Source organism: Nasonia vitripennis, chromosome 4, assembly GCF_009193385.2.
Source record: "Nasonia vitripennis strain AsymCx chromosome 4, Nvit_psr_1.1, whole genome shotgun sequence".
Taxonomy (NCBI): Eukaryota; Metazoa; Arthropoda; class Insecta; order Hymenoptera; family Pteromalidae; genus Nasonia; species Nasonia vitripennis.
In genome coordinates, this window is record NC_045760.1 from 29,448,443 (window position 1) to 29,466,562 (window position 18,120).

The window sequence follows — 18,120 nt, forward strand, 5'->3', positions numbered from 1 at the left end:
TTACTTGTTAATTTATTTATTTTCGCAATATCTTCTTACAATAGTTTGATTCGAAATAAACTTATAACATATATACATAAGCACGCGCGCGCACGAGTATTTGCCATGTTCAACATTGGTTTTCATCGTCGTCGTTCTACTCGGTTTAAAAGCATTTTTTCATAAATCATCTCCTTAAAAAGTTGACGTTCGATCGTTTAATATAATAAGTACAAGTGAGCTAGCGCAGAGTTACACCGACTGTGAAAAAATGGAAGAGATTAAAAATTGGGCTTTCAATGGGAATAAAAAAATAAGTTTGATCTCGAGCGGTTTTGCATGTAAAAATAAAATCTCTTATATGCATTAGTTTAACGCTTTTTTTTTGTTCATAATATCGACGAATTTAAGTTTCTCTTTTTTCTATTGTATCATTTGTTCGACTCGAATGGTCATTCGCCACTTCTGTTTAATTTAATAACTTTTTTTTTTTTTTTTGTAGCGAATGTCAGATGCGTATTCGTGAAATTAATACATCGTATTTGCTTCGAAATTCTCCTCTGCATCTAGTAATCGGTTTGTCCAAGAACGCTGTACATGATCCTTTTGAAGCTGTTGCTTTGGTGAATTGTCTCGCCATCGCCATCGACGATGTTGATCTGCACAGAAGACAAAGACAGGTAAATTATTTTCAGATGTTCGTTTACTAATTATTCTTATCAGATGGGATAAAGTAAAATACTCACGCCAGGACTCTTCGGCCGGAACGGAGCAGGCTGTGAATAGGACAAATTTTTACTTCGCATCACATGGCTTCAATTTATCTCATTATTGGTGATTTTAGAACAAAACTTTGGATGCACTTAGGACGTCGTTAAAGAAATGAACGAAATCTTACTCTGTTTTGTCTGGCTTTTTGCGGCGAGAAGACTCCCTGACGCGTCGGCTGGCTGACATGCTGGATGTGATCATCGTAGCCCTCCTCCTGAAGTGCCTTGTAAGCCTCGCTTTGGCTAGGATCGTATTTGCCTGGCTTCTTACTGCATGGATCGTTCGTGTAACAATACACACCGACTTTTTAGTTTGTTTCTCATAAGACACACAGTTGCGATTATACAATTGAGTCTACGTTCAATACATCAAAACTGCTCTTACGTGCATCTCAACAAGACACGAAATTTTAGATAAAAGCCTGTACTTTTTGGCTAGCTCAAAGAGGTGTTATTCAATTATACTTGCATCTCGCGTCTTATACATACTCTTTTGGATGCTCAACAATAGTTTTGTAGAAGAAGATATAGTAGCAAGCGAGAGAGATAGAGACTTTGGTTTGCCAGTTTTCGGTTATTTTTTTTCCATTCGCAGTAGTTTTCGAAGAGCGATGGCGTATTATTTACAAAGATAAATAGTATTAGGTACACTTTTGGTTAGTATAATAGTATCGAGTGTATACTACGTGAAAACCTATGCGATTATCCACTATACTGATGCGCATCGCATGCAAGTTCTTGTTTACATTTGAAAAGCGCAACGCGTGCATTTATTCATTGTTCACTAGTTTCAAATCTACGTCAAACATGTTTATTATGTATTTTTCGATTTTTCTACCGTCGTTCATTCGTATACACATCTTTGAAATGTATATGCTTTCGTTTTTCGTGCTGTATATGTAATTTCGATCGTTGTTTGGAAGATTCGATGTGCAAATCACGGTCTGTGGTGTGTGTGCGTGTGTGTGTGTGTGTGTGTGTGGCTGTGGTCTGTTCGGTTTATTGACGGAAGGTAAATAAAGAAAGAAAATAGAATCTGTCGAGAGCGAGAGAAGATTAATAAAATTTAATTAGGCCTATTGAACTGCGGCCACACGTTCTTCGCAGCAGCCTCTCGTGCCTGCTCTTTCATGCGTCTCGCTTGCTCTTCGATTTCCTGTTTCTGTTTCAGGAAGGAAAAGTCTATGAAAATGCTGGAAATACAAACAAACAGAGAAGTTAAGTCAATCTTCGGCAGTCGTATATCGTAGCTTCGATTTATGTCCCATCTAAAACTTTGTGAGAAATGGTGTGTTTTACTTTCGAATGCGTGTGTGTGACGCGTACTTTTTACGTTCTCTGCGAGTTCAGTGTCTCCTGTTGCTTGTATTGTGAATCTGAATTGATGATTTTTGAGTTCTCGTGTCAGGTCTGTGGTAAAGTATATGACATCCCGAATCACACGGTCTTTTCCGGCTGCTGCTCTGTCGCGTATTCCGATCGCGTTTACAATTTGAATTTTATTATTTAAGCCCTTTTCCGTTGTTATGTTAAGCAGTGAGTTCAGCCAAAGCGTTGAAAGCTAATAAGTTCGATTAATATATGAGAGCAATCACAAAACCAACAATAACAAAAAATTTTGCATTAATAGTTATAAGTAGTAGCGAGACGAGATTAAATAAGTAAATCATACTAGTTATAATTGCGATGATTTAGAGCGATGGTAGTAGTATTTTTCTAGTTTGTCAGATATAGATGATTGATTACGAGAAAAAGATATGTGATGTAATATAAGCTCGTGAAATATATAAAGTTATATGATAAAAACGCGGATATATGGTTGGTTTACTTACGGTATGGCCGAGGCCTGGCATTTAATAGTGTCTGCGATATTTTGTTCGGAGTAGAGGCCGATCGGTGAATTGAATTGCTTGTGCACAACCTGTCGAAAAAAGAACATGACGAAAGGTGGAGAAAACAGTCGATATAGGTAAATAGACGCAGAAGCTTATATATTACAGTAGCGATAATTGAAAACAACGGCAGTTCACTCTTTCATTTTTTTTTCTTTGATTTGTTTTTATTTGGCAAAACGACTGCATATTATTAATCAATAAATAATTAACGAGACAAAACAGATTATATATCACTCGGCGCTATAGCTATCATATAGTAAAGATGATTAAAATTATGTGTGATGACATTGATTAGGTATATGTAGTATCGTATTATAAGCGATGAGGCGTCAGCGGCAGCTCCAGTGCCAGGAATATCTCTGGAACGCACGACAACTAAATCAAATGTTTTTTTGTTTTATACATTCGCCATGCGCTGCATCGTTACTTTCATTCCAAAGCTCCTCGAGTTGTGCGAATCCGGCGGCTGATATTTGTAGTAAAATTAATGATTAAAATTTTGGTCTTATAATATTAGCTTGAAAATTGAATCTGTCTGCATTAGTGCGTTAAATAATGTTATAATGAATTAGTAAAAATTTAGTTTCAAGTAAAAAAAAAAAATGTCTTGAAATGCTACTCGTGTAAGATCCAATTTCGAATAAAGCGAGATAAATACGTAAATTAGAGAGCCAGAGCGCGACACCTCGGCCGTTTGGCACCTAAGCTTTTCATTAATAGTCGAGTGAGCAAACTCTCTTGCAGCGGTGTATGCGTAGTATGTCACTCGAAAATTGTTGCGAAAATGCGCTGGATAAAAAGAAGCAACGAGAAAACAATTTGTGCCTGTATAGTGTGTGTTGCAAACCTTGGGAAGCTCGTTAGGGCTCAGAACTCGCTGAAGTACAGATTCCGCCACCTATAGTCGTTTCGCACGTGAAACAGCAAATAATAGTAAATGATAATCACGTCGATCAACTCCGAACGAAAGCTTCTTACATAATCGTTTAGCCGTCTTAAAATACAACATAATACATGTAGTGTGTAGTAGGAACACGAATCGAGCAAGAAAGCGACGACGTGTGTACAACATGAGAAAACGAATATGAAGAGTATTGTATGTATAGTCGACAACCGGATGTTTCTGCGCTCGATTCGCTTCGAAAAATAAAAGAAAGTACAGTAGGAAGTGTATTTAAATCTCGCGGTCAACGTTATTATTTTTCTTAATCGACGACTTATAAACACCCGAAGAAGAAAAAAAATTTACTTCTCCAGTCGCTCTATTCTCAGCTCTCGAACGACCGGCGTGATCTGATATTTGAATGTACGTACTTTCTGCTTCATCGCGACCTCGGGGTTTGCGACCTCGTAGTGGTGCGGCGGAGCCCTGACCATGGGGTTCGGATGGTGGCGCAGATAACACTCGCCGAGCGGCGCATCCTTCTTGATCTTCGCGCCGGGGAGGACGAGGGGCGTTGTGCGGTATGGCTGGAAGAATTTGTTTTTTTTTTCTGTTATTATTGTTATTGTGCGTAATCGAGGGTGAAGTGATATATGCGTGCGAATCTTAGACTGACTGTTTGTTATACGTCGTTGCGATTTTTTTAGTTGGAACCCTGTGTGTTGGTTGGAATTTACGAGTAGCGCTAAAACTGTGTTTCGAGTCTTGGGACAAACATATCGTTTTTAAGCTCGAGAGCTTTATTCCGAGCTTCTTTTTTTAGAGGAAAGTATTGACGCAGATCTGAATATTGTATACTGCTTTCCCTCGATATTATGATTACATTTCGATGGTAAAAGTAGCGCTGGTGTGATTTCGTCGTAAACGCCATAAAAGCGAGGTATTTTTATAATATAGTCACGTTCACGTCTAGCTCTCCGTGTATATGTATAGGATCCGCGAGGCATCGTTAACGAATTTATTCGCCGGCTGCTGCGAGTATAGCTCTCTTTGAACGTCGGCCAAGAAAAATCCGCGATTATCTGTAATAATATCGAGCTTCTGTAATAAGCGCGCAAGCTCTGTATACATGTATTTACAAAATGCGTATAGGTATAACGCAAGCACAGCCGAGAGAAAGCTTGTCAATTAGACGCTCTCGTGTATCGCGAACGCCCCAATTAATTTTTCGGTCGTTTACCAAAATACACGGTATGCGTGTGCTGTGAAGCTTTCAGTCGTCGCTTTTGGCTTTGTGTTTGTGCCCCTGGTATTTTCGAAAGTTTTTGATTTTTGGCAGAGCTACGCTATACAGCCACTTTTTGGCATGCAGGGTAATTATTTTTCGTATATTCGACGACTATTTTTACCGGCCACAGTTTTGTAAACTATCGCGACGAGCTTTATGAATTATAAGCTTTCATATAGTACTCTTTGTTATAGTCTTTAAGCGCATTTGCGAAACTGCGACGACGTGCAGTTTTTGGATTTGAAAACCGGCGTGTAATGTATATAGTCTGACGAATGAGCGTTTAAAATTACCTATAGAGCTTTTTTTGGCGCGAAATTTAAAATTATTTATTTATCCGCTCCCGCTGTTCATTCACATTAAAATCTATTGCGAAGTTTCAGGTACCGGAGCCAACTTGTGCTTTCAAGCATCTATCGATTATAGAATACCAAGAAAAACACTCGACTCCAAAAGTCTCCACCTTATCACCGGCGGCATTTCCGCTTCCGTTTTCAAGGCTATACGCTTTCAAAGAGAAGACCTTCGCGAAGGGCAGAACCACCGACTCTATATCTAAATTCGTTCCACTGAAGCGCACGACCCCGCGTGCGATATTTGAGAGAAAGACGCAAAAAGCTTCATACGCGCCGAGGTGCGGAACGATATTTGGGGGCATTCCATATTGCATAAATGGGTCAGGAACATTACCGCAGCTTGCGACGATGGCATCAAACACACAGAGAGCTGCGACGCGCACAGCCCAGACGCGAATTTTCTCGAAATAGATCAAGGCCCCGAGCAGCCAGTCGTAAAAATAAAACGCTCGCTGGTATATACACCGCCAGCACTTTGTCGTTCGCGCGTCCGTTCGTCCATGTATCATATAGACATTCCTCATCCGTTCGTGTCCAGCTTTTGTAGTTTTCCCTCTGTATATACGATTATGCGACCAGCCGGGAGCTTTCAAGGTCGCGTCTTATACCTGACGATGTATACGACACTGTGTGCCGACGCGCGGGAGATTTGAATGTAATAGGATATCTGGAAGTCTTTTATTTATATATATACAATATACGCATAGCCCAGAGCTTGCGAACTTATTGGCGAACGATGACGAGAGAGCGGCTGTGTTTTAGTAACCCAGATTTCCCGACAAACGAAAATAGCGTATAGTGTGTGTGTGTGTGTGTGTAGGTGTGTATATCGAAGAAGTGCATCCCGGTGCTTTGCATCGATAGCCGTAATGCAGTTTGAAACTATATAGGTATGCAATGCACTGCATCCCTTGAAAGCTTGTGTGCGCATATGTCCTGTATTATCTCACGGATATACTTGCAACAAAGCATCGGATTTAAGTTTAGCGCCGGTAAAAGCTCGACTCGACTATTGGCACCGGGACGAGAGCTTTCGCCGATGCCAATATACACCGCTCTATTGTTATATATATATATATATTTTTTTTTTTTCGACGCGCCGATGAGAAAATAAGCGAGTGTCGGTTTACGGAAAGTTCATTGATATTCTCTCTTATATGTAAATATATAACCGCGGGTTCCCGCGAATTTTCGAAAAAAAATAAAGCTCGATGCAATCCTACCCAGTACACGGCAGCTTCCTTCTCGCTGGTCGGCCTGCTGTCGAAGGGTGTGCTGTAGCTCGTCGTTAACGAACGTCGATACGACGGCATCTTTATTATGTGTATACAATATATGTGTAACTATGTCCCTCTGCGCCACACTATCGTTATATACTCTTGTACTTCGCGGAGCTTTCGCAGCTCGCCGAAAGCTCGGAAATATGTGAAGTAAAAAACAATAATTGGCGGCGATTTCGCGGATACTACTGTGCTCGTATCCCACGGTATACTGGCTCGATCGATGCGCGGCCGGCCACTAAACTCCGCGACTCGCACGTTCTCCAAGTGCTGCGGCGGCGAGAGATGCCATACTCCTACGGTTTCGCGGCGCGAGCGCGGGAGAAACGCTGCCGAATTTTCGGGTATATTTTTATTCTGTTGGCTCTCTCATGGATGAGAGTTTGCGCGTAGGGCTTGACCTCAACCTTTGGCCTCTGAGCTTTGTTTTGAAAGCTGAGCTTTTCCAATGGAATGTATTATTGTATAAAGAGGAAATTATGTCCAAAAATTAATTCTTCGATCTCGGCTTCATTCCGCGCGTATATAATATACGTGCAAAATAAGAGACGATATTTATAGCGCAACTCCGTCGCACACCTCTCGCTGACTTCTTCCAGTATCGACTATACGCACGACACCGGCCACCGAAAATACACGCGTTTTACCCCTTCCATATCACGCATACACGCGTACAGCAGTAGTCAGTAGTTTCCGGATGATTTATAAGTACAGGAACGAGATCAGCCGTCGTTTATTTCGCCGGAAGTCCATTGTTTCGCGGCGCTGTTTATGCATATGGAAAAAAAAATAAGCAACTTTTCCACGCGACGTTTGTTATCTTTCGAAATATCTCGGAATCAGCTCCCCCTTACGTTTGTGTGTATAGGTATATTACACCGAAATCAAACGTGGGAACGTCAGTCTAAAATTCACGTGAAAATATAAGTATATGTATGTAAAATTTAATCGTTGTCTAACCTGGGACAGGTAGAATCTCTCCTCGCGCACCTCGTCGATGTGCTCGTGCGACGGTGTGAATCTTTCGGGTGTAAGAGAGCACCTCGTGAATTCCGGGACGTCGATCGGAACAGGAGGTGGAACCGGGCTCTTGGGCAACACGGGCGGCACCTGCGTGCTCTTCGGCCTGAATCGCCGACGCACACACACAGAGACAAAGATGGTTAATTTACAGTTTTTTTTTTTTTTTTTATCAACGTTACCCAGAAGCCGATGGATTTTTTATTGTTATATGCGCTGTGAGAGTTTATGCGTTGTTTACGCGACAAAGCAGCAAGTCCAGAGAGAAAGAGGAACAGACGTGTTTAAATAATGCAGAGTGAAATGCTTTTATTGCTAAACTATATAATATTCAGCGCAAAGTCGAGAAATGCAGGAAAAAAAAACCGCGAGTACCGCACGTGTGTGTCCGTCAAAGTTGGCCCGGTTGTAAAGCTCGGTTAAATTTATCGGCTTCCCTGTGTGTGTGTGTCTGGCGTTTCGCTGCTATTACACCAACAAACAATGCTTGGACTACTGCGCGAGTCTGATTACACCGTATCTATTAAAAAAAAAAAAAACTCGCACACACTGGACTCGCTGTTTTGCTATACGAGACAAAAAAAAAAAAACTGTATATAATAGTAAATTTAAAAAAGCTGCAGAATAAGCTGCTCGAGCAAGTGCTTGACGACGGTGTGAAAGCTTCGCGAGATGGCGTCGGTTATAACGAACTTTTCGACTGTGCCGGTACGGGACGACAACTGAGTGTTATTATTATTATCGATAATAATGCTCGATGATGATACGTCTGTTCTCGAGGGAATGTAAGACTCGGACCTTTCGATGGCTAGCTTTACGGACTCGGAATTTGACAGGAGTGTCTGGGCGTCAACATGCCTCAAGTCGCGCACGTCGTACTCGTCGATCTTCTTGATCACGTCACCCTTCTGCAGCTCCTCGTTCTCAGACTGCGAACAGAAAGCGTTTTATTCAATTTTTTTTTTTTTTATATTATTTTTATACCGTTATAATTAGCGCCGATCGAGTGTTCACTGTATTTATACTTCCGAGGCTTTCGTTATACAACTAACAAAAAAAAAAATAAATAAATAAAAAATGAAAACAACGAAAAATCTCATAAGGTCACCGACGGACAAGGTAACGATAGCGCAAGGACTCACACGGGTGACGACCAAGGGCGTGCCCAAATCAGATCCACCGGCAATGCTGATACCCCAGGGCACACTTCGGCTCGGCCTTCGTAATTTCACGGTCAGCGTATGCCGCCTCGTCATAATCCACGCTTAATATATATATATGTATATGTGTGCAACAAAACTCGACTCCGTCCACACTGTATTGTTATATTCCGAAAAGGAAAGAAAACAAAAAAAAAAAAATGGACGCGCAATAAGTATAAAAAGCACTCGCGCGCGCGCGATAGTAATACGTTACATATATATATATATGCGAACAATACGACGATCCAAAAGCCACTGCGCTCCGCGCGATCGGCTTAATGTAGGGCTAAGTTGACTTTGACAGGTCTTAGGCGCTGCTGCAGCTATAGCTTCGCTCTCAAACGAAAGAGTGTGCGCGAGCGCTGAAATCTGCCCTCGTTTACTATTGGCATATGCGGCTGTACCCGTATTGTCTTCAACTCGTTTCCCTCTCTTCCGCGCTTATATTCGATGCGTGTGCGAGTTAGTGTGCACCGAAATATGTCTCGAGTCCGTTTACTCGCTTATGTATTAGAGCGCGAATTCTGAGATTTAATTTTGCCAAAATTGATACTGCGTTATTGGATCACCTATAAAGTTGGAATTTCCTCTAAAATTTAATTAAGTCGATTACTCGACACGTTATAAAACACGCAATTTCTTCACAAAGGCTCTTATATATATATGTGTAATTTCAAAAATTCGACGAAGCATAACGTGTGCGTATAAGCTGCGCTCGCTACACAGGCGCCGATAAACCGGCGTCTATTCGAGATCGAGATCGCACTATATACTCGCGCGAAAGAGAGTGAGCGTATAAATATAGAGGCGTTGAGAAAAAAGTCAATTTGAGACTCTCTCTCTCTCTCTCTCTCTCTCCTCGATGCAGTATAGTCGCACTCGGACGTATAAATGCATCGGAGAGTCACATCTGCACACACACACACACACACACGGACACACGTAATAAATACTCACGTAGGTCTCGAAGTAATTGCCGATCGAGAATCTCAGCGACTTTCTAGCCATTTTATCGAGAAAAAAATAATAATTTAAAGTCGATCTGAAATTCTTCAACTTGAACTTCTCGAAATCAGCGGTATCAGCAGCAGCGCAGGTGTCAGGGATTGGATCAGGGCTCCTCACGGGGATGCGGACTAGGTGCACGTAGTGTGTCGGCTACCAGGAACGATGATCCGATCCGATCGATCCGAAGACTTTTCCTCGTCTCTCTCGATCCGATTACCCCGTCCTGTATGTAGCCCCGGCCGTAAGTATCCATTAACGCCTAAGGGTCCAGTACCTCTGTGTGTGTACGTATGTGTCTCGGTGTGTGAGTACGAGAGAGAGAGAGAGAGGGCTATCGACAGACGAGAAAGTCGTTGCATTGTATTGGTGCAAGACTCGAATTAGCCTACTGCTTGTGTCACACGTACACGCGTGTTTTTCTTCTTTTTACTTCTGCGAGAGGAGAAAGAATGAGGGGCTACTTTTCGCTCGACCTGCGTGTATTTGCATTTTTTCGAGAGGAATTCGTGTATGCTAATTTCGGTGTATCGCTATATAGTCGCGACGTTATAAAAGAAGAGGGTTTGCCAATAGGCTGTAGTTAGCGATAAGCATATAATAAATAAGTATTTATAAAGTAAACAGCGTCAATGACCTAGTATTAAATCGGTATGCCAAGCTTGCCGATGATGACAGTACGAGATCTGTCGTTCGTATACGTATATAGCTTTGCAATAGACATTCAGCGCGATGCAGCGATACATTGCAATAAAGACGGCTTATAAAAAAGGAATTTTAGCAATTCTTCTGTGATATAAAATATATTTAGAAAAAAATAAAGGGAATGTACAAAAATTCACACGACACATAGTGACGATAATAAGCTTCACGAGTACTCCGCACTGATAGCCCGAGCGATGACCATTCTTCGTATTTCGCTGGTGCCCGCGCCGATCTCGTACAGTTTCGCGTCCCTCAACAGCCGACCGGTTGAGTAATCGTTGATGTAGCCGTTGCCGCCTGAAAATAACCCAATTTTAACGTTGCACACAGAAAAATCGAAAGCGAATGAACTTACCGAGTATCTGAATCGCATCGAGGGCGGTTTTCGTCGCGTTCTCGGCGCAGTAGAGTATCACAGCGGCGCAGTCCTTTCCGTTAACGTGGCCGTTATCACAGGCTCTCGCTACGGAGTAGAGGTAGCTTCGACTGGAGCACAGCCTCGTGTACATGTCAGCGATTTTACCCTGGTTTTTAAGTTTGACGTTAATACAGCGGTAACTTTTGCTAAATATCGAGGTGAAATCGGTCCTACCTGAATCAGCTGGAACTCGGCGATGTTCTTACCGAACTGCTTCCTCGTCTGGGCATACTCGAATGAGACGTCGCAGGCAGCTTGCATAATTCTATATATTCGGACGATTATTCAATATGATCAATCGATCGTATTTTTCTTCACTTACCCCAATGGTCCACCAGCCAGTACGAGTCTCTCGAGGTCCAGTCCACTGAGCAGCACGTAGACCCCTTTGTTCTCCTGTCCCAGTACGTTAGCCGCTGGAACCAAACGATCATTCAACATGATATACAACGATTTACACTGAAACCTATTCAAACGTACCAGGAACCTTGCAGTTCTCGAAAATAAGCTCGCACGTGTTGGAGCCTCTCATCCCGAGCTTATCGAGCTTCTGCGCAGTACTGAAGCCCTCCATACCCTTCTCGATGATGAAGGTGGTGATTCCGTGCTGCTTCTTGGCGGCATTGGGATCCGTCCTGGCGTAAACGACGAGAGTATCGGCGTCGGGACCGTTGGTGATCCAGAATTTGTTGCCGTTCAGCAGGTAATAGTCGCCTTTCTTCTCGGCCTTCAGCTTCATCGATACCACGTCCGAGCCGGCGCCTGGTTCCGACATCGCCAACGCACCGATGTGTTCGCCGCTGCATAGCTGCGCAATCGTGATTTATACGATGATTCGATACGAATTTCATTGAATCTCATCAAAATTCAACAAACTGTTATACGTACTTTTGGTAGATACTTGTGCTTCTGCTCTTCGGTACCATTTCTGTGGATCTGATTGACGCAGAGATTCGAGTGAGCGCCGTAGCTCAGGGATATAGCCGCCGATGCTCTGCTCAGTTCTTCTTGGATGACTACGTGATCGAGGTATCCACCGCCGGTTCCACCGTAATCCTCTTTAACGGTTATTCCCAGTAGACCGAGTTTTCCTAGTTCTCTCCAGAAAGGCTGCAAATAATAGATACCGTAAAGTGTTTGTCAGATTTTTATCGGAGTTGTGAATATTACAAACATATGTTGAATAAACACGTTTACGACAATTGGCTACTATTTGCTCTGAATTCTTATACGATTACTATATATATATATAAGACCTTAAAATCATAGGAGTAATAAATTTCAATCATCCTTATATCTTATTTACCCTAAGCTCGTCGAAATGATTCTTCTTGTCGATCTCGGCAGCTTTCGGAGCGAGTTCCTTCTGCGCAAAGTTGAACACCAAGTTTCTCAACTGAAAAACAATCACCGCCATTACCAATAACTCAGAATTCAATAGACACTTCATATCACCACACGCACAACCGATAGTATTACCGATCAATGAATCGATCGGCAGAGGAAAAAATCGAGTCGCACACACACACACACACAGAGACACAAAGTATCACTATATACAATGATTCGCTGACCTCTTTCTGCTGCTCCGACAGTCCGAAGACGTTCTCGTCTATAGCGTAATATTGCGAGGACAAAGCCTTGCTAAAGTACTGCAGCAACGGCGATGATCTCGCGAAAATCGGTTGGAGGCCTCGACGAAGCGTGTGACTACTCATGTCGGCCGTAGATCCACTTTCACACTGATGGAACTGTAGCTCACTGCGGCTGTTGTTCGCTGGATCGCGTGTTTGCTCGTTTGTAGTGGTAACGGCACAGCGATAATGATAAGGTGAAACGCATGCGTTTGTGTGTGTGTGTGTGTGTGTGTGTGTGTGTGTTATTTACGCGGACGATGAACGATCGAGAGCGTCATTGGTGGACTTATCGCGACGAGCCCCGCTGTATTTTAATATTCGAGTATTCCGGGGGGCCTTTACACACGCGTGTGCCTTATGTAATCTAGATCTTTTTTTTACGAATCATGCATGAAGATGAGCTTGATCGAGAAAATCGCGGCGAAATTTTCGCATTTGATTTAAACATTGAAGCATTAATCGAGATAACATTAATTACTGTAATGAAGTCTATTTGACTGAGCTGGCATCCATGGGGATGTCGAGTTCGGATGGTTTAATAAATGTAATTCTCAAGAACTTGTTACTTCTTTGTACAATTTTTGCCGTTTATTAGATAAAATAAAAAAAATGCGCTATAGTTATTCACAATGTCTTGAATTGTATTTGTACACAGCTGTAGTGGACTATTGTTAAAAAACTGTGTTTATTGTCATATTCAGTCGCAGTAGTTCTTAAGAGTGAGCCTCGGAACAATATTCATGGACTGCAACTCTTGGAAAAGCAGTTTACAAGCATACGGCATGGTGATGGTCGAAACGCACGCACTGGATCGACAACTGTGACAGTAGCCAGTGTAGGCCATCAAGCCACACTTGTTGCACACGTCAACGTCAAAAGCGTCACTCGACAACATTAGTCTCTCGATCAGCATCATGCTGGCTCCGTAACCGATCAGACAATCTCGTTCCATCTCTCCCAATCTCAGACCACCGTCCTTCGATCGACCCTCGGTCGGCTGTCTCGTCAGTACTGCCCTGGGACCGCGTGCACGAGCGTGCATTTTGTCTTGAACCATGTGCTTCAGTTTCTGATAGTATACCTGATGGACAAAATGAATCGTTAATCGATCGTGTATAGTTACTGATGTAAAATTATTAAAAGGATTATATATCTTACAGGTCCGGAGTAGATGTAGGCTTGAAGTGGTTCTCCTGTTATACCAGAATAGAAGATGTCCTTGCCCAAGTAATTGTATCCTTGACTCACTAGTTCCTCGCAAACGTCTTCGACTTTTGATCCTCCAAAAGCTGTAAAATTACATTGCAAATTAATTTTTTTTTTTTTTTATTTTGTTGAAGATGCGTAGATAAAAACGGAGCATACCTGTTCCATAGTGGAATTTTCCTTTGAGTACACCAGCTTTTCCCGCGAGTAACTCGATCAACTTTCCGACCGTCATACGAGATGGAAAACCGTGTGGGTTCATGATCATGTCTGGGCAAATTCCAGAGTCATTGAACGGCATGTCTTCTTGCTCGACGATCAATCCTAGACCAATCAAAGGGCGAACGTCAGTGCGAGAAATTGAAAAACATCAATGTAAAGAATCGAAACTAATTCGTATTACCCGTTACTCCCTTTTGTCCGTGACGACTACTGAATTTGTCGCCGATTTCCGGTCTCCGCGTTTGTCGCAAAAGAAGCTTGATCAGATACGCGTCCTCAGCATTACTAGAAATCATCACTTTCTCTATGTAAGCTGGCACGGGATTTTTGTACACCAAATTCGCGTTTTTGTACTCCGTTTGCGCTTGACTGCCTGTAGTCACAGGGCCGGTATTCGCCGACGGCGTGGACTTGTTGACCATAACTTTCTTGTTCGAAACCATCTCACCGGGAGCGGCGATACCCTCGCCGTCGATGATATCGTGCTGCCAAATTGGTTTCTTCGTGGTGGCATCTACCGAAGCAGGCATGATCCTATCGCAGGTCTGATTAGCGTACTTTTTCAGTACGCACTTTGCGTTTTTGTACACTAAACATCTACCGTACCCTCTGTCTATCGAGGCTTTGTTCAAAATCAAAGCGTCCTCGATATCGTAGCCACTGTAGGACATAACGGCCACAATCGCGTTCTGACCAGCAGGTAGCTTATCAAAGTTGATAAGTTCGATTGTTTTTGTTTTTACCATCGGGGCGTGAGGATACACCAAGTTGTACATTAGGGTATCAATTCGATTTCGCTGATTGTAGGCTATCGTGCCCATCGCTTGTTTACCCATAGCGCATTGATAGGTATTTCTCGGACTCTGATTGTGATGCGGATATGGTACAAGACCTGCGCAAACGCCCAGAAGTGTGAAAGGCTCGATTTCTAAATGCGTTATGCCCTCCTTTATATGCGATTCGCTAAAGGCGATGAAGCTATCATTTTCTTCGTTTACATCCAAGTACTCTATCGTTCCGTCGTGTAAAAAGTCCTCGAAACTTCTCACTCCTTGTTCAAGAAGTTTTATGTGTTCGGCTTTGACCAAGGGTTGACAGTGTTCTACGATGATATATGGCCTGCATAATCTTCCCCCGTCAGAGCTGATCTGTACACATCTGAAATAATACGGCATGAGTGTGAGAAAGTCAATTTTGAGCGGTTTTCATTCGATATTAAGAAGTGGGCGTACCTGTGTTGATGTTGTGGGTATATTGACACAAATTGATTGACTAAACCTTTTCTTCTGAGCATACGAAAAACGGTTACTAATCGATAGTAATTCTTAACGATACCCAGAATATTACCATTCAAAAAGACCATGTACACATCTTTGTTATTTATTTCTTCTCCACCTAAAATATTTACATTTTCAACGCCGAGATTGAAAGCTAGCCTCATAATAGGCTCCTCTTCTATCTCCGTCGTTATGTGGGTCATGAGAGCCAAATTTTTTACCAAACCACAACCCTGTAAAATTTTTTTTAATTTAGTTGGTATTTTAACAATGTCAAATTTATCATGTAAGATAGCAAATATTTTACCTCTCCTTCAGGAGTATCACTAGGACAGAGCATCCCCCACTGAGAAGGTTGCAACGAACGAGGTCCCGATACTTTTCTAGTTTTTTCAAATTGCGAGTTTACTCTTGTCATCATACCTAGAGCAGAGATATAGGATAGGCGAGAAAGCACCTGCGTAACGCCATGCCTTTCCATTTTAAATCTCTTGATTGTCCAGTTGCCCTGTTTTCACAGAAAATTATAAATAAGAATAACGAATTTATATACAAGACAATTTATATTTTGAAAATAAAGAGACTTACAGAAGATATTGCAACAGCTAATCCATTTGTAATCGAATCGTGCCTCATATGTTTGACAATATCGAATTGAGCCGCTTTGATCTTCGGTATGTTTTTGTCTGCTATTGTTTTTAGCTAAAAAATAACAATAATTTATTGAAAATTGCATTCTAAATCTTATGGAGAATAAAAAAAATTGGTCACTCACATCCCAGTTAAAACGTTTAAAAAGATCTTCAAACATGAGAGCTAGCAATGAACCAGCCAACTCCAATCTCTTATTACCATAGTAATCACGATCATCAACCAACTTTCCATCTGTTTGCGCGATCATAACTTTGCGTACCATCAACGCAAGATATGTGGCTTTCAGTTTAAAATTGAAATCTATTACCTGCATAAATATACTTTTTATTGATAAATGCCAATTTTTAATAGTCAAAGTATAAATAGAACAAAACTTACAGGAACATGACTCAGAATATTCGAAGCTAAAACATCTTTCATTTCGTCAGTGATGCTAGACTTGACTACAGTAAAACGCTTTTGTTTTCGTTTGTTTCCCAAGTACCTAAAAATTAAAACACACATCAGCATTTTCACTTACAAGACAGGGCTTGAAGTATTAGTGATTACTTACTTTAAAGCTTGATTTTGTGCAACGATGTTCAGCGCATGGCATTCTTCTAAACTTGCTCCAATTTTCTTCATAAAATTCTCTTCTGTGCCAATAAGTTGCACTATTTCTTGATCGCATACGATACCCATGGCTTTGAATATAATGACAACTGGTATGTCCTGCAACATTCGTTACGATTTCAAAGAATCAACTATTAGGATTTTTTTTTTTGAGCAAAACTCAATCAAATAATTATATTACTTACATCTTGGAAAATGTTGTGTCGTAAATAATATTTACCAGCCCTACCAATCACATTGGTCTTAGTTTTTCTCTCTTGTGTGGCACTGTTACACGATGCAACTATGCAGTTCTTATTGTCTTCCTCTAAAATAATTCTGTTCCTGAGCATCTGCTCTTGAATTAAAATGACTTTCTCTTGTCCGTTAATAATGAAGTAACCACCAGGGTCATGGGGACATTCGTTCATCTTTGCCAATTCAAAGTTGGACTTTTCAGAGAGAACACAGTTGGAGCTTCTCAACATAATCGGCATCCTAAAAGTACACACGCATGTTATCACATTCTACAGAGTTTATTACAATTTCTTACTCACCTGCCAATCAACAAATTGTTCCGAATTATTGGTTGATGACCCCTCATGTATTCAATGTCAACCGTAATCGGTGCAGAGTAATTCAAATCTCTCAATCGACATTCGTGTGGAGTAGTGGGACGAGACACACTGAATCCCTCTTCGATGTCAGGAGTGCCAATGGACACGTTCAAGTACCTAAATTTATGTATTAGAAAAAGAGCACATTAGTTTATACACAATCGAATTTCAACCGTCAACATCAGGGCAAGACTTACTTGACATAAAACAGTGGATCAGCATCGCTGAGGACCTTCTCGTTGGCTTTAACAATCTTCTTGATTTCCACGTTTATGAAGTAATTGAAGGAATCTATGTGCTGCTTCACAAGACCCTTGCCTTGCAGGAACGCCGGCACGAGTTTCCACTTGTTCTAAGGACAAGATTTATTTCATTACACACGTGCGGCTTGCACAAAAACAAGGTAGATTTCAAAAGTAAATTATAACCTAAGCACTAACCTCTATGTGATCGACGACTTTGTTGAACTTTTTGCCGTCCATTTTATAAGTGGAGGCTCCGTCGTAATTTTTGCGAGACCCCATGGTGAGGGCCTGATACTCGTTGAATTACTTTGAAAAATTGTCAATCTCTCGTCATCTTGCGGAGGGAAAAGGGCCGATGTAAACACATGCGTGAGCCGACAATATATAGGTATATCCGTACCTATAATGTGCCGAAGTGCCGCATGCCTACTGCTAACTGAGAAACTTTCGGCCAAATATACCGAGAGGAGCGGCAGAGCGACCGAAGCGCCGACACTCGGATTAAACACAATAAGACGCGGAACAATGGAATTGGGTTGGATCGATCGGTAAATCGAACGCTGACTCGACCGAATGAGTCAACGCCCGACGGTTATTCCCGGTTCCCCCCCCCCCCGCCGCCGCTCTTTCGCCGTAGGTATACGTATATCAGTGGCAAGTTGAAACTAGATATTATTTTCGATATTTTATCAATTAATCACAATTGTTAAATTAATTTTTTTTTTTTATACTTTACGAAAGCTGTAGTTTCTATTTTACTACTTTGGTGATTATTAAGCTATCGCTTAGAGCGCCACCTTTGCTTGGACATACATACATATATATATATAGGTATAATTCGCGGCGTGGCAATAATCCAGCGCCACAAAA

General features: G+C 41.7%; 3 protein-coding genes across 11 annotated transcripts; all 3 read right to left on the reverse strand.

Annotated features, from left to right (window-relative positions):
• Window positions 1-9,883, reverse strand: Zasp66 (Z band alternatively spliced PDZ-motif protein 66). 9 transcript variants are annotated; one of them, XR_004344815.1, is made up of 9 exons: window positions 8,614-9,062; window positions 8,270-8,400; window positions 7,412-7,577; window positions 3,959-4,114; window positions 3,492-3,542; window positions 2,582-2,670; window positions 878-1,942; window positions 726-755; window positions 1-638 (listed from the first exon to the last, which is right to left on the reverse strand). XR_004344815.1 is itself a non-coding variant. In XM_032598820.1 (9 exons), the coding sequence occupies exons 1-9, from the start codon at window positions 9,679-9,681 to the stop codon at window positions 546-548; spliced, it is 1,014 nt and encodes a 337-aa protein (XP_032454711.1). In that variant the 5' UTR covers window positions 9,682-9,883; the 3' UTR covers window positions 1-545. The 9 variants fall into 9 exon arrangements, 6 of the variants coding, with proteins under 6 accessions (XP_032454711.1, XP_008214547.1, XP_032454709.1 ...); XR_004344813.1 differs by having other exon boundaries at window positions 8,165-8,400; window positions 8,614-9,049; XM_032598820.1 differs by lacking the exon at window positions 8,614-9,062 and adding an exon at window positions 9,631-9,883 and having other exon boundaries at window positions 878-1,019; window positions 8,165-8,400.
• Window positions 9,884-10,462: 579 nt separating this feature from the next.
• On the reverse strand, window positions 10,463-13,056 carry LOC100123480 (isovaleryl-CoA dehydrogenase, mitochondrial). Its single transcript, XM_001607073.6, has 8 exons — window positions 12,376-13,056; window positions 12,108-12,197; window positions 11,690-11,911; window positions 11,282-11,609; window positions 11,124-11,217; window positions 10,976-11,066; window positions 10,739-10,907; window positions 10,463-10,680 (listed from the first exon to the last, which is right to left on the reverse strand). The coding sequence occupies exons 1-8, from the start codon at window positions 12,517-12,519 to the stop codon at window positions 10,547-10,549; spliced, it is 1,272 nt and encodes a 423-aa protein (XP_001607123.1). The 5' UTR covers window positions 12,520-13,056; the 3' UTR covers window positions 10,463-10,546.
• LOC100123474 (DNA-directed RNA polymerase III subunit RPC2) lies at window positions 13,008-17,750 on the reverse strand. The gene is made up of 14 exons (XM_001607066.6): window positions 17,446-17,750; window positions 17,203-17,357; window positions 16,946-17,122; window positions 16,595-16,886; window positions 16,351-16,508; window positions 16,176-16,281; window positions 15,919-16,104; window positions 15,732-15,845; window positions 15,451-15,651; window positions 15,099-15,376; window positions 14,048-15,024; window positions 13,804-13,968; window positions 13,597-13,727; window positions 13,008-13,519 (listed from the first exon to the last, which is right to left on the reverse strand). Exons 1-14 carry the CDS (start codon window positions 17,527-17,529, stop codon window positions 13,136-13,138), a joined length of 3,408 nt encoding a protein of 1,135 aa, XP_001607116.2. The 5' UTR covers window positions 17,530-17,750; the 3' UTR covers window positions 13,008-13,135.
• Between the last annotated feature and the right edge of the window lie 370 nt (window positions 17,751-18,120).

Bases quoted from the DNA above. Each gene is read 5' to 3' on its own strand.
- Zasp66 (XM_032598818.1), bottom strand. From the start codon at position 8,727: ATGACGAGGCGGCATACGCTGACCGTGAAATTACGAAGGCCGAGCCGA. The intron at 1,020-2,581 runs GTAAGTAAACCA...CGATCCATGCAG, and splicing joins TGCCAGGCCTCGGCCATACC to TAAGAAGCCAGGCAAATACG. The intron at 639-725 runs GTGAGTATTTTA...TCTTCTGTGCAG, and splicing joins TCCGGCCGAAGAGTCCTGGC to ATCAACATCGTCGATGGCGA.
- LOC100123480 (XM_001607073.6), bottom strand. From the start codon at position 12,519: ATGAGTAGTCACACGCTTCGTCGAGGCCTCCAACCGATTTTCGCGAGA. The intron at 11,912-12,107 runs GTAAATAAGATA...TATTATTTGCAG, and splicing joins ATCATTTCGACGAGCTTAGG to CCTTTCTGGAGAGAACTAGG. The intron at 11,067-11,123 runs GTAAGTGAAGAA...CCGAATATATAG, and splicing joins CTGGCTGGTGGACCATTGGG to AATTATGCAAGCTGCCTGCG.
- LOC100123474 (XM_001607066.6), bottom strand. From the start codon at position 17,529: ATGGGGTCTCGCAAAAATTACGACGGAGCCTCCACTTATAAAATGGAC. The intron at 16,887-16,945 runs GTGAGTAAGAAA...GTGTACTTTTAG, and splicing joins AACAATTTGTTGATTGGCAG to GATGCCGATTATGTTGAGAA. The intron at 13,969-14,047 runs GTAATACGAATT...TGATTGGTCTAG, and splicing joins CGGACAAAAGGGAGTAACGG to GATTGATCGTCGAGCAAGAA.